At 40.9% G+C, this 15,581-nt stretch overlaps 2 protein-coding genes across 3 annotated transcripts in view; one reads left to right on the top strand and one right to left on the bottom strand.

Annotated features, from left to right (window-relative positions):
• Positions 1-15,581, bottom strand: part of slc22a16 (solute carrier family 22 member 16) — an 81,189-nt gene that overhangs the window by 10,504 nt on the left and 55,104 nt on the right. The gene's annotated exons all lie outside the window — the stretch shown is intronic.
• The window catches only part of usta (uronyl 2-sulfotransferase a), a 69,567-nt gene that overhangs the window by 12,150 nt on the left and 41,836 nt on the right, over positions 1-15,581 (top strand). The window contains exon 2 of one of the 2 annotated variants that reach the window (XM_086264141.1): positions 12,123-12,239. The exons of the other annotated variant lie outside the window; for it this stretch is intronic. Within the exon in view, the coding sequence (XP_086120267.1) occupies positions 12,123-12,239 (117 nt within the window). The remainder of the gene's footprint in view (positions 1-12,122; positions 12,240-15,581) is intronic. 2 annotated transcript variants of the gene reach the window in all.

Raw genomic sequence — 15,581 nt, 5'->3', positions numbered from 1 at the left:
GTTACTGTTTATTCATGTTTTTTTTAAAGATTTGTCTGTGTGTGTCTACAGAAAGTCAAGAAGTGTCATCATGTCCACAATTTTGCAAATGCACTTGCGTATATTTATGTCTGGGTTCGGAGCACAAAAGATATGTTTGAGCCTCTTTGCTCGACAGCGAAGACGACCCTCAAAAATTTTCTGTCTCTCACTTGTGCGTTTCATAACAGGTTGTTTCACATTTACCATGGAGCTTAGTGTCATCGTTTCTATAATTAGCCATTCAATTCTAATGAGGTGTTTTTGAAGGGCTGAAGAAAACCACTCACCACCAGCTAGCGTAGCTCAGCCCACATTGCCAAATTAAAGAGAAGCTTGATCTTTAAGGCCAGGCTTAGCCTGAGCCAGCACTCACAGATGGTAGGCTAGTGCACTTTAGTGAGTGGTAAACATAGAAAACATTGTGGAAAAAAAGTGGAAGTGCAGGACCAAGTACGTTTGCTTTATCTTTGGCATTACATCGGAGTTACACAGCATTGTGTCTGAGTTATTTTACATATGAGCCAAAAACGCGCGTTACTGAAAACATGCAGGTTAACTTTTGCCCTTTTTTGTCCTCTCATGTCTTGTAACGTAGAGAGGAGTACTGGAAGTCTAGGGCTGTGGCAAAATGAGAGGTGCCAAAGGCTTTTACTCAGGTGTGTGTGTGAGGGTGGACACTGATGAAGAAGAAGATGACTTGTATCAATTGGCTAGACAGAGATCGAGCTGGAAAAGATGGGCAGCAGGTTAGGATGATTAAAGATATAGATGGAAATGTACTAACAAGTGAAGAGAGTGAGCTGAGAAGATGGAAGGAGTGCTTTGATGAGTGGGGAAAATGAAAGAGAGGAGGATGGAGAGAGGAAAGTAAATGAATGAGGAAGTGCAGAGGATTAGCAAAGAGGAAGTGAGGTCAGCTCTGAGATGGTTTGGACATGTGCAGAGGAGGGATAGTGGATATACTGAGCGAAGGATGTTAAATATGCAGGAGGTAAACCACAGAGAAAGTTTGTTTGACAGTACAAAGGATAGGATGAGATGGTGGCAGATGATCACATGATCTGCTGTGCTTTTAGACAGCTATCATTAGCTTACCTACTAGTTTGAGTAGTTTCCGTTTTAGTATTATGACTAATTTGGAGCCATAATTAGCCGTTTGAGGAAATGCCATTTTTGACACTTAACTTCGACTTCATTTTTTTTCAATCATGATAGTTCCTGTTTAACTCTTTTTTGCCACCAACTGGTGAAAGTATTATTCAGAGCTTGTACAGGACATTATTAGTATACAGTATTCAGTAGTATCCAGTATAAAAGATTTTTGCCTTTACAGTTACGTGCAACAGTTTTATTCTATTTTGTTCCAGGTTTTTAATCAGTTGTAGTGTTTTATGTATGCTGCAGCTGTCAGATAAATGTAGTGTTGTAGAAAGGGGGATCGTTCTTTTCAGAAGAAACCTAAAAATGCTCCATTACAGTATGAGGACCTCAAAATAAAATGAGGTAATAAATGTACACAGTTAATACTACACCAGTGATTCGGCTGCGGACAATCTGTACCAAATGTGCATTAATGGAGAGGTACCCATTGCTTAATCACACGCTATGCTGTACAAGCTGGTGCCGTGCCGGTCTATTTATAAGAGTAGAGGATCCCTCTGGGTTGGTGTAAATAAAGGGGGTGAAGGACCAGCTCAAACTGGACTCATGTGGGTTATTCTCTTCAAAAAACAATTCAAGCTTCCCCGGCTGTGTTGCTCTGCAGAGATAGAAGCCACGCCCCTCGAGTCGAGCTTTAAAAGGGTTTGTGCGATCCGGTCGATGTTTATGCTGTGGAATATTAAGTGCTTTTCAGGGTACCGGATGGAAATGTATGGCGTCCCGCTTGGCACTATATCCTCATTTGCCAGATGTCCTTTACTTTACTGCTTCCTTTATCTCTTCTCTCCCTCTGTTTTCTCCTTCTGAAATCCCTCTGACAGTGCCACCTCCCAGACTAGAATCTTAATGAGTCAGACAGATTCCTGCCTTTATATTTATAGGGCGAGCTACAAGCATTTGCCTGCACAAAATCTCACAACTGACACAGCAATTACAGGTCTGTGCAGACTGTCTGCGTTTTTGAACCGTGACCAGGAGGATGTGACCAAAAATGACCACGACCTGCTCGGAGTTGCAGTTAGACACATGGAGGAGCACCGCTGTTGTGCGGCTTGGTCCTGATGTTTCCTAAATAGAGTACATGTATTGAGGTGAGAATATAACTAGGATCCAGACAACGCTGACTAAGCCAATAGTTCAGAAATTGGGTAAGGATGCAATGTTCAGTAGTTTTACGGCCCATATCAACTCATTACTCAGTACCGGGTTCAGTTTTCAACATGTTTTTAAGCCGCATGCCAGTCACAGACCATGAATGAATGCCAGCCATTCACAACCAAACAGCCTAGCCACAATTAAGAGCTAATTGTCCTAGCTGCCCTCAAATGACAACAAGCTGACCGTCAGATGGTGTTTATGAATGAAGGCTAGTTATTTCTTGCTGCAGTTCTCTGACTTAATATTTGGCCTGAATTTGAAGGCATGCCCGTGTTTCCAACAGGCCAGTCGAGGGTAAGAGAGTTTCTCTCACCTTAAGGCCTTGCTGCTCCACCACTGCGCATAAATCAACAGCGTCGGCGGGTCGATGCCGTGTTTGTTTGCCTCTGCCTTGCATGCCTGTGTACAGTAGTGATATGTGTGTGTGTGTGTGTGAGAGTGAGCGAGATCTGTCAGACTAAGCAGTGTCCCTGCTGGGAAGGTGGATACAGTACAAGGTTTTAGTGTGCCGCCTCTAACCTAGATGTGATAAAGGCCAAAATGTGACCACGCCTTAACACGGCACAGCACATTTAGCACTTGTAAGCCTTTCTAATGCCCTTTCCCTCTGCCCCTGATGACAACCAGAGAAGGAGTACTCTTGGCAATCCACTGTTAATACAAGGGAACCCACTTTATGACGAAAATTATGTTCTAATGACCCATAATAGCCATATATTTCTTCACTGCTTCTCCTTAAAGCTTGTGGTTTGGGTTTCATTGACAGAGAAGTGCTGAAGTAAGAAGGCATGGTAAAAAAGGGAAATGACTAAAATATACTCAGAAGCTAACAATACCACGTGTATTATCAAAGATTCTTTATCATAACCAGTTAAATGTAATATAACGTGGTAACTGTTAGCTATTGTTGAAATCCAATGTGATATTTGTCTTTTTACACTAATTACTAAAAGAAGGTTAATTATAAATGAATGTAAAACTTAAAGCCCTGTCAACTCACAGAAAGTTCCTGGGCTTAAGACATCCTGGTTTTCTGGAGCCTTTCTGGAGTTCTCCGTGTGCCTGCCAAGGTTTTCTCACCGTTCAAGGGGAATGTATATTAAGTTTTTTTTTGTTATTCAAAATTGGCCATAAGTGTGGATGTGAGCATAAACGGTTGTCTGTCTCTTTGTGTTAGTCCTGCGACAGATTGGCGACTTGTCTGGGATCTACCCCGCCTTGTCTAACTCTGAATTGGATAAGCGGAAGTATGTGGATGAATGGATTAGCGATTGACCATGTGACTGTGCATATGAACATAAACAGCTGTCTTGCTTTGTGAGCCTTTTCATAGACTGCTGACTGGTATTGTCACTACTGCGCAATCTGAGCAGGGGTCTATGCTCCAAGATCTCCATGCACTTCTTATTTTATCTCTAATTGGACAGACATTAATAGAATCATAGTCAGAGTCTCTATAATGGTAAAAGTGAGTTTGGACACTGGGCCAGAAACCAAGTTTTAGAAAAAAATCCACCTATGATGAAGACACCATTTAATTGAGAGTTGGAGTAGCTCTGCTGGAACTGAACTATCTAAAAAATCTTTTCTATACCAACCGAAGCATCCGTTTTGTTATTATGCCAAAAATGTTGGCGCTCATCGCGAAAACTGTACTTGGAATTCAAAGAATGTGATCAGTACTATTACAGCCCATTCTTTAATATGACTGTCAGCTGAGTGAACTACAGTTCATAAAGTGAGCCTTATACGACAGTTTTACCTCAAATACCAGCCTTGTTTAGTGGATAATTACACTTATGTCAAATATTTAAATGACCACAAAATACATAAATGCATCAGCTTGTAAACACTACAAACTGGTTAATGTTTGGGATTTGCCGTTAAATCTGATTCCTAGACTTTGAAATTCCCCAATTTTAACTGCAGTGAGGAGCCTGTTCGGAGGCCTTCATCTACAAACACTGCTTTGCTGTTCTTGGAAGTGCGAGCTACCATCTGTTGTTTATTGTTCAGTTGTTGCTCTTTACTCTCTTTCTGGCCACTGTGGTCCATTCAGGCACCAAATGCCTGTCACTGCATTTTAACCAAACTGTTCAAACATTGTCACTCCATTTCACTTTAGTTGATTACACAGTTTTTTAATCTCCATATTAAAAAGTTGTTCAACTCGACTGATTTGCCGTGAACATGTTTTTGATTACACAAGCGCGATATCTGATTTCTCAAGTGTTCTTCAACAAGTGTGTTAAAGTTCTCTTCTTCACTGGCTCAGATCAGCGTCACCAACATGTGGTCCACACATGGCAAGTGCGCTTTATTTGGCACCTGATGAGAATACGGAAAAAATAGCGCGTATTGAGAAGCGAGCGTCCCTGCCTGTGTGCGTGGAGCGTCAGGAGGCAATGGAATGATGTCATGTGGTACAAGGTGGTCTGCTGCAGACGCACATCCTGTGGCTTCTGTTACCAAAACTGCAAAATGTCCTTGACTTGCATTTTAAAATACGCAAGCATTTTTCCTTTTTTTCATACGCTGTGAAACACACTCACACAGACGCATGCACTTTCTTTTTTTTGTGCCCCCTAACTTCCACATTCACTTACATGCATATATATCCCGAGACAAGAGAGCCCAAAACAAGGGAGTGGCCATGTCCTGATCCAGCAGTGGTTTAACCTGGCACTGACCAGTTCTCTAGACCGATGGAAGCTGACAGCAGTTTCCTTCAAATGAGTATTTATGTAACAGATGATGCATGCTTAGAGGTCAGGGCCCTGCCACCATCTACTGTGTGATTAGTGAGTGGTTTGGGGTTTCGGTGACACATGCGAATACACACACGTGCATAAAGGCACTCATCGCATACATGTGAAGCTGACAAGCTGACCTTCATGTGCATGCACATGCCTATTTTCTGATTGGACCAAGTCTCAGTACAGAAGAACACATACTCTATGTATGTGAAGCACATGCCCACTGGCAGCTGCTGTACTCTACAGCTGCACATCACTGCTGTTTATGGAAAACAGTTAAATCCAGAGAGGGAGACTCATGGTTTGGATGAGTTTAATTCTTCTGAAGTTGCAATTAAGCTAGAAAAACATTTCCAAAATATGATTATAATGATGATAAATTAGCTTAATTAAAGCGAAGCAATTACCTCATTATGATATCTGACTAGCTGTGTGTGTGTGTGTGTGTGTGTGTGTGTGTGTGTGTGTGTGTGTGTGTGTGTGTGTGTGTGTGTGTGTGTGTGTGTGTGTAAAAAATCAATGGATTTTGGCTCCTTTGTGTTGTCTGTGTAGGTTCTCCATTATCCAGGTCAAGTATACTTAAAGTCCAGTCACCTTCTTTCTAAGCTCCGTAAGGTCCTTTGCTGTAGTTATGTTTAAGATTTATTTTTATGAGACTTATTTTTACAATACTTTGCAAAAGTGTTGAGTTTACCCCTCATTTTTATTTAATATTTCGCTTGCAAGTAGCCCGACTTTATTTGTCATTTTTTAAAAAATGGTCTTGAGCAATAGTTCTCCTGGCTTTCTGAAGCTCTTTCAAAGTTTTTCTGTGGACACTGACTGCCCGTTCACATATTTTTAGACCAGTCCTCTTGCCTGCCCATTTTCAGAGGACATACTATCTTAATATTTTTTTGTTAAACCACTTAACACTTACCTGTGAATCATTCAAGCATGAAAAAAGCTCTTAACTTAAACGATTAGCCAGTGTTGTGTCTGCCCATAACAGAAAACTTATCAACAAACCCATTTAAAATAGTATCTTTAAAGTACCATGTTGTGTAACTGTATTCGCTTCATGTAAGACAGGTTGACAGGCAGAAAATGTTATTTTTGCACCAACACGTTATTTCCAAAGTGCTATTGGCTGAAAACCTGGCATATCTCAACACACTGTGCAGTGTGTCTATTTTAAAAAAATCTGATGAAGCTGGACAAGTAGAGGACAAATGAATAAGTGACAAGCCTAAAAGAAACGATCTATATAAAATGAGCATTATCTGAAAGTCACGTCCTTATGAAATCCAGCAAAGACACGAAAGAGGACCTGAGAGATGGATCTGGCCCCTAATCCAACTGCTGTTCGCTGAAGCCTCATCAAAAATGATCTCAGTGGAAGGGTGGCTGTCAAGAAGCTATTTTTAAGGAAGGGGAACGGGGAGAAAAGGCTGAGGTATGCCAACTTCATAGGTTTTGGACTGGAAATAAGTGGCAACAGGTCTTGTAGAGTGATGAATCTAAATTCAAGTCAAATCGTTGACAGTATGAAATCAGGAGAGAGATACAAAAGAGTGTCTACAGTCATCTTTAAAACATGTTAGAGGATCTTTCATGATTCTGATCTACTTTTCAGCCAGTAATATTGGGGATATTTTCAAACTGTATGGAATAATGACTGTAGAAAAGTACAGTCAGGTTTTAAACCACTGTACAATGCCATGTGAAAAGTATCTGATTGCTAACAGGTTCTTTTTTTTAGAAGGATCTATGACAATGATCCCAAACACATTGTCAGTATAGTAAAAGTATACCTGAATAGAAAAACCCAACATGGAACACTATCAGTCGTGGTTTGGCCTCCTCAGAGCCGGGATCTTAACGTTATTGAAGCCGTGTGGGATCATTTTGATAGAGTAAAAGCAGCTGACAAAGAAGAGCTTTGAATGCCCTTCTAGAACGCTGGAGAACTATTCCTGAAGACTAGTTACACAAATTAGAAAAACAGCGCTTGCTTTTTTTTTCTTGACGAATAAGCAGATATGAATAGTGGATAAACTTGCTCACATGGCTAACTGACCATTACATATGTCAGTAGTGTACCTTATATCTGGAATGGATCACGTCTGTGCTGAAATCACACCTCTCTGTGTCAAACAGAGCACTGTAAAAGTCCTAGAAAGGTCTTTTGTTGGGGCCCATGAGAAAAGTCGCATGCTTCAGTTGACCACAGTCACATACTGTGTAGGGCTCTCACTTTTTTCCCCCCCTCTGGAAATATTTTATGACATGGTCTCAGTTTTGACAAGGCATCCAAAAAGCTATTACAAGAACCAAACTTTTTCTGCACTATAAGTCTCTTATTCCATTTCATCATTTCGCTGTGCATTGCTGTTACATCTACCTCCGTCTCATCATTCTTTGAAAAGCCTTTATGTTTCTCTCTTCTTCTCTCTTCTGCCCCTCACTTCAGTGTGAGACTTAGCACCACACAGGGGTGCTTTATGCAGTCTGTTTGTTCTGCAGGACCAAGCGTCAGCTCTATCCCGGCCTTGCTGGTGAGCGAAGTCTGATGAGAAATGCTGCTACTGCGAGAGATAGACAGCTACTAGATATTAGATCTGAGACTCGAGCGGTTCTGTGTGTGTGCGCGAATGCTTGACAGACGTACGCCGACACACATGGACACACAAATTGTTATTATTAAAGTGCTGTCGTAGCTTATAAAAATATAAAGAGGAATGCATGTATCTCTCGCCATCGCTGAAAAGACGATGATTTTTTTTCACAGCTGGATGAATTTCTGAGCCAGCACATCTGTCAAGAAGCAATAAAGCACCATCACACTCCCTATCCTATATACTTTTTAATCATTAGATCCATCAGGTATCATTTTAGATAACTCATGAATGAGTTCCTAATTTTCATTAACATTCAGATAAGTACATATGTACTCGTATCTAGGGGCTGCTGTAACAGTGTGTGTGTACGTGCATGAGTGCACTTCCTGGTGGAATCTGTATGCTTTTCTCTGTTGAAGGCACTTTGCAAAGGTCATTGGAAAACCCCTAGATTTCAAATATTGCAATTCATCTTCTTCTGCTGACCTCCAGAAAGGGCTCACAAACTGATTGGGTAATAATTTCTTCCTGTTCACTGTCTCCCACTCCACCCCTCTTGATCCTTCCTCCTGACTTTCTTTTCATTTCCTGTGTGCTGTATAGTATAACACCTGCTTTTCCTGAATCTGTTTTGTGCCACACAACGAAATGTAATAAATCACAAACTCCCTCTCATTCCTCCTTTATATAGCTTTTTTTCTTACCCTTTCTCTTACATCCCATTCTAGCATTTTCCTATTTTTCCATCCAGAACTTTATCCAACCCCCCAAACACCCCCACAGGGCACGTGGCAGAAGGCGATTTACATAGCACACCACAGACATTCATGGATTTTTGTCTGAGAGCTTGCATGCTCTGTTTTTCTCCTTTCAGGGTTTAAGAGACCATAATATGATATGTGGTTGAAGAGAGTACATTGACATTTGGGAAAATGCACATTTGTTTTCTTGCCAAGAGTTGGATAAGAAAATCGATACCACTGTTGTGTTTATGTGTGAGCTTCAGCCAGTGGCTGACTTGCTTAGCTTATCATAAAACAGGAAACAGTGACAGGAAATAGGAAAACAGCTAGTCCGGCTCTGTCAAAAGATAATAAAATCTGTTGATGTGCATCTCTAAATCTACTAAGTGAGATTCAGATGGACTAAAAGTGTTTGGGGCTTTTTTCACCCTTGATTAAAGCAAGGCCTTCTGTTTCCCATTGCTTTCACGCTATACATTAATCTAAACTAACTGTTTCCTGGCTCAAATTCAGACTTCCCGTAACTTACAGACTGGGAACTTGTAATAGTTTTCGTATCGTTGAGTGTGACAGTGTTTAATTTTCCCTGCATTTTTGAGTCAATCTTCTCGAGCGTTCAGACACTTTTCCTGATTCTCTTTCAGATCCTTTCAAGCTAGCTGTTCTGTGCATCTATAAATCTTCAAGGCTTTCTTGGTGGCTACACGCACATCCGAGCATAAAACCTAAAGCAAACAGATAGCCGGCACTCTGTGAAAACACACCCAGTAGGAGAAAATTCTTCAGGTTTAGACTCATGAGCCATTTTTGAAATTCTGTGCGACACTTACATGTATGTAGCAAAGTTCCTTGGCATTTATAAGCAGCTGTTTCTCTGGCTTAAGGCTGCTTTTCTAGTTTGATCAGTGGCTATGTGGGAAAAGAACTCTTCATGACTAACAGCATGACATGCCAAGAAAAACAGAAAAAACACTAGATGTTTTTATTATGTACAGGAAGGCATGAGTACGCACCCAGCTCTTTGTCTTTTGACATGTTTATCTATGCTATGCCTCAAACAAGATTCAGAAGCATCACCACTGATCCCAAAAAGATGTGTGTAGGATGTTTAAAGCTTCAGCAGCTGCATGGTTGCAATAACGTATGCGTATATTTTTTAAAAAAGTGTGTTAATGAAAAATATTCAAGGGGACCAATTATGCCCCTCATTCCAGCTTCTACCTTTATTCTTTATCAGAGCAGTTATGCATGATTCATAGTGCAAAATATTCCTTTTTCATCTTATTCTATTCCTTAGGGGATGAACTGAAGGCTTGTACTATCTGAAAGAAGCTGTCTTAGCACCTTTTATTGTCTGGTAATTTTTCCTTTAAGCCAACTTAATTTTGATTGGTTCCTTCTTATAAACAGAAGATTTGAACCGCAGGTGGGTGAAGCTACTGAAACCGAATGATTACGACAGTCTGAAGCCCGAGCTGTTGTCTCACAGAAATAACTTGGTCATGTGCAGGCCTGATGGTCTGAAACTTTGACCATGTTTAATATGAGCATTCCAGCAGTGTGCATGTAAGAAAATGAACAAGAGCTTAAGACTCATAACTGGTTGTTCACAAAAATTCACTTTTTCTGTTTTGTTTTTTGCTTATGTTTCCCACATATCACCAGGAAAACCATTATCGGCGCAGGGATATACAAGATAAGCACAGCAGCAGGCCACCAAGCCACAAACAAGCAGTTGCATGTTGGGAAAAAAAATGTGCTCTTTTTTTCAAAAACTGTTTTAGCTTGGTCTAGGCTCAAGGCCAAGGGAGCTGTATTGTAAACAAACAATTAAAGCAGGGTGTTTTTGTGTCTTTTCGTAGCTTCAAGCAGAACCTTGTGTCCCCAGAGAAAATGTTGTGGTAAATTTAAAGAGTAATAATTGTGATCTTGCCGAAAAACACTGTAATAAAGCAAACGAAACAAGGTCTTTTTTGCTTGAATAGTACAAGAAAAAGCAACTGTTTTTTTTTCTTCTGTTTCCTGAATAACAAAGCCCTAATTTCACAGTTACAGTGAAAACACTTAGTGTGAAAACACTTAGTAACAGTTTTGTTTTTAACTATAAAAAGACCAGTTTGAAGCCAGATGCTAGACAAAACCATGTGTATTTATAGGATCTTAGTGCTCACAACAAGGCAATTGTTTAATTGAGTAATGAAACTATGATCTTTCAGTCATTTCCAGCTGTGTATCGCTCAGTTGTCACCAGTTTTGTGTTGGTGTAGCAGTGGGGAACAGCCCTTTGTGCAAGATGCATTTCCACATCTGGTGTGTGTTTATGAGTCTAAGCTGGTGCAAAGTAACAAAGGGTGAGTAGTTACCCTGCTTGCGGTTGGCTTTTAATAGGATAGTTGGTGTTGTTGCTGTTGTACATATGGGTGTACCAATATTTGTATCTAAAAATCGTAAGAAATTTGAAGGACTTTTAAGACATTTTCATTACCAACTAATATGCAGTTCAGTCCAATATATAATATATATATGACTCAAACAGTGATTGAGTTATGGAGACAGGAACATCTTCACTTTTCACCATGATAGTGATCCAAAACACACTGCCAATGCAGTAAAAGCAAAGCTGAATAAAGAAAAAACACAGAATGGATGAGTATCAGTCATGGATTGGCCTCCCCACAGTCTAGACCTTTTTTGCACCACGGACAGGTTTATGTTTGTGGGCCGGACTTTAAGGTGTCGTGGATAAATACAACAAAATAAAACCAGTACCAATACCAAAAAAAGAAGATTTATTAAAAACACAAGGGAAAAGACCCAGGGAAACTGAGTTAACGATAAAGAAATAACGCTAAAAAATGATAAAAACCCTGAAAACTATGATTTTCACACCTGAGCCTCAACTCTCGCGGGCCGGTGCCAAACGACTCACGGACTGGTCCATGGCCCGGGGGTTGGGGACCGCTGGTCAAGACCTCAACATTATCGAAGCAGTGTGGGATCATCTTGACAGGGAATGAAGCAAAAGTCAGTCAAAATCTAAAAAGAAGAGCTTTTCAAGAAGCCTGAGGAACTATTCCTGGAGAGTATTCAAAAGATGACAAGAAAGCTTCCCCTAGAGGAGGGGTCCCCAATCCCAGTCCACGAGGGCTGGTTTCCCTGCAGGTTTTAGATCTCACCCTAGGTCAACACACCCGAATCACATGATTAGTTCATTACCAGGCCTCTGGAGAACTTCAAGACATGTTGAGAAGGTAATTTATCAATTTAAATCCACTGCGATGGATCAAGGACTCATCTAAAACCTGCAGGGACACCGGCTCTCGTGGACTGGGATTGGGGACCCCTGCCGTAGAGAGTTCAGGCTATATTGAAGCACAAAGTGGATCATTCCAAATATTGACTTTCAAGCTCTCTAGAATTTTACAGCCTTGTATACTGCATTTCCATTTATATTTGCACATTTCAATAAATTTCTGCAACTCTTTCCCATTTTCCTGGCAAAATATTTAAAATAAAAGAAATGCACTATATATTTATATATAGCTTTTGTTCACATCTGTAGTCTTACACCAACAACTATGTTTTTATATGATGCCCCCCTTGGCCCCAATGGCTATTTTTGTTCAATTAAACAATCTAGAAGTCAGACTTAAAAGGTCCCCTCCATTTGACTTCTTTTGTAGGGTTATGTGGAAAAAATCACTGGTCAGTCAAAGTGGCCCCCAGCAGGCTCTTTATCCATAAGGACAGGGTAGCAAGACATCTGGTGTCGTGCCTACATGACTGCAAGAGGAGAAAAGGTATGTACAAACTGCACAAGCACGAGTGCCCTTTAATAAGAATTATCCAAAATTGGCTGACAAAGCATTCAGATTATGAGAAATCCTCGAGCGCATCACATCTGTGACGCGCCAGTACTTTGTGTCTCTTGCCGTTGCGCAAATACTAACGTCACCCACAGAAAATCCCAGAGAAAGAAGAACATTGTTCCTCGCATCACTTCTTCACTAGCTGATGAGGATGATTACGCTGCTGACTTTGACTGTGTGGCGTCAGACTTGTCCAATTTTCTACTTCACGCTTCATTTCTTCATTTCAAAGCCACCTCATTTCGAAGCGCGTTCAGCGCTTGTAAACTCTGTGACAGCCTGCCGGATAGACTAAGGTCTCACACGGTTACGATGCATACCTAAGAAAAATATTTCAATTCGTTTACTCATAACAGGCAGATGGAGAGTAGTCTTTGCTGTGGGCTGTGAAATTTGGTTCTGAAAGGGCAGCGAGTCCCTCAGTCCAAAAAACCCCCAAACAGATTTAAAATACAAGAGTGCAGCAGCAACGTGGCTTTGGGGCTCTAAGAAGTGAATGCATATCTGCTCATCGCTTTGCTTGATTAAATTGCCTCACTTGATTGGATGACTGCTTCTAGTCCTCTCCAAGTTTGGAGACATGAAATGGCCTGCTGGGGGTCCCGTAAATCAATTGATTTTGACAACTGTAAAATCTACTGATGATAGTTTGGGAGAAACAGCTCAAAGTGTATTATTTGTAACGTCAATTTTAGCTGCACTAATGTGCTGATCAACCACCCAAACATCAGAGAAGCGCGACCGTAAGAGTTGTGTTCTTCAGTTCAAAAACCAGTTATCATCTCTGTCAGTTATACTCCTCTTTTTTTATTATTAATTCTTGAGTCAGATGTCTTTGTTCTGTGTTTAACATAAATCACTGGAAATGTTTCAGCTTTACCTCTTCTTGTTCTGTAAATTATCTGTTTTATTTTGGGCTTTCTTGGCATTCCCAGCTGCACAGCCACTAAAGTCAACACTGCTTTGCTGGGTCACCAATTTACTGGTACTTCCCTGTCATACAATATACATGGTGGCAACCACTGGTGCCTGCAAATCATATACCAACAGTCATGCTGAACGCTCCCATCCCCTGCACATCTGCATGCCCATGTATATGTTCTTACTATATTTCAGCAACCAAAATTTTAAGGGAGCATCAAGTCCACAAATTAGGCTGCCGACCAGGGTTTGGTCTTTGGGCACCTGGAATAACAGAGCAGTGGCTCTGCCTTTCTATTTATATCACAAACTTGTCTGATCATTGTTGATTCTCAAGTGACTGTGGGATTGAGCTGAAGCAGGGCGAAGTGGGTGGAGACCCTGACCCTCAGCTTAGCTTCCTCCTGTAATTAGCGACATGGGTCGCGATTCTCGTCTTAATGGAGAGCGACTCCCACATGTCGGATCAAAGGGTCGGGTGACCGCACACCCTCATTTCACAAGCAAACACACATAGAAAAGCCTGCACTGTATCTAACTCCTGCACACTCACTTTGTTTGCTTGTGCAGACAATAGTGACACAAGTGTTTAGTGAGGGCTGTAACAATAGACGTGTGGAGAATCTAACTGGGTGTGTTTTTACACAGATTGGTGAGGCTGGAGTTATGTCACTTTTGACTGGACTGAGGAACATCACGTGATCTCTGTATCTAACAGTCCTGCGTTTTCTTTTCTCTGCTTGAGTTTCAGCACGCCGACACCTTTAATAGTCGTTTCCGTCTGGTATAGAGAAACTACAGCAGGATGTGGTTACACATGAAAGAGCTTAGTCTTCACAACATGGGGAACCTGTAATCTGGTTTCACACACTTGTAGAACAGTCCATGGCAGCAGCTCTGTAACCTTCCATCAGCGCTTTCAGTCGCGTCCCACAGCAAAGCTAGAGGACTCTTAACTCCAACCCTGTGCCTGTCCTTTTGGCCTTGCTCTCAGCAGCCATTCCTGTGTGGTTTCCCACTCCCACCTCTGCCTATTCTGGGACGTGTTCTTTCCTAAGCTCTACTTAGCCATGCTGCCAGCTTCGCAAAGCAAATGAAATGGTCTACGCTCTAAATACATGTTTATAAAATTCCCAAACTTACTGTAGCATTCCTGGAGTAGGCCAACAACAACGGAAAATTCCAGAGTCTGAAGGACTGATTCTGGGCTTTGTTGACAGAATACAATCCTAAAGACCAAAATTTCCTTCAAACGCTTTTTTCCTCCAGCTATGTTGGCGTTCCACCTGTGTGTTTTGTAGTACCTAACCTCCAAATGTCTGTCCACATCTTAGATTTTTATTTTGTTTGCTTAGGAATTTGAATACGGAGGTCTATACTTGTGCCTGTTTTAGCTGTGGGCGCGACAATAAAGCCAGTCTTAGCTTTGTTGTTTGAAGTAATCACGATAGAAACATCAGACGGATGCACTTTTACCTTTCTTCTTTTCTTTTTTTTATACCTGAACTTTTTGATTTAACAACAAGTGACTTTTTTCTTCCACTGAAGAAAAACAAATCAGTTCAGCTAATGAGGTGATTAATTGATGTGCATGGTCACTTGGTTTAAGAAGTTCCTGAACAGGGGCAGCTGCTGGCCTGGTGTGTGTGTGTGCTTGTATTAAAATGTAACTGAATGTTGTTGGTTTTGGTGTGAGTTTTAGACATTAATATTCTTAAACTTCTTGAAGATTGTGAGGCTGGGCTGTGATTCCCCTCAACACATTTCCATTACTCTTATTAGTTCTTGTGGGCTTCTTAATCAGTGCAGAAAACAGCATCTTGTGCATTAATGAATTTCACATTTTCTTTGCTGCATCAATCCTGTTGCGTACTATCTCAGCTTGAAGCTGTACGATACTTACTTTTTTCTTTTTTTTAATTTGTTGGGGACAAAATCTTTTGAAAATCTGTTTTGGGAGACGATGTAACAGTAATTTACAGAATGCTGGCATCCCCGCATGGCACAGTTCCCTCTAGGCCATTTAGGCTCTGTTGTTTTATTGGTTTTGTGCATTTTTAAATTAGCTTTGCACTTGTGAGTATAATATGTTTCATATTTTCGGTGATTAAAACTTAAAATCACTGCTGCTTTATGCTGCCCATGATGTGGTATTGATTAATTGGAGTTGGAAATAGTAATGCAGCTGTTCTTAACAACAAGTCCATGGATCTTGTGACTCAGTAATCCAATTAACCATTTAGCTACATACCAATGCAAACCCACACTCCATTAGTTTCCTTGTCAATCAGCCATTGACACAAACACACACACGAACTCACAAAATACAACCATTAACCTGACGATATGCTC

This window comes from Aulonocara sp. 'chitande type north' Nkhata Bay, linkage group LG15 (assembly GCF_057382095.1).
Source record: "Aulonocara sp. 'chitande type north' Nkhata Bay isolate Kocher_YH1m ecotype deep benthic linkage group LG15, A_spYH_male_GT1.1, whole genome shotgun sequence".
In the NCBI taxonomy this organism is placed as follows: Eukaryota; Metazoa; Chordata; class Actinopteri; order Cichliformes; family Cichlidae; genus Aulonocara; species Aulonocara sp. 'chitande type north' Nkhata Bay.
Note: the sequence above shows the minus strand (reverse complement) of the source record. Positions and strands in the feature narration are given on the sequence as shown.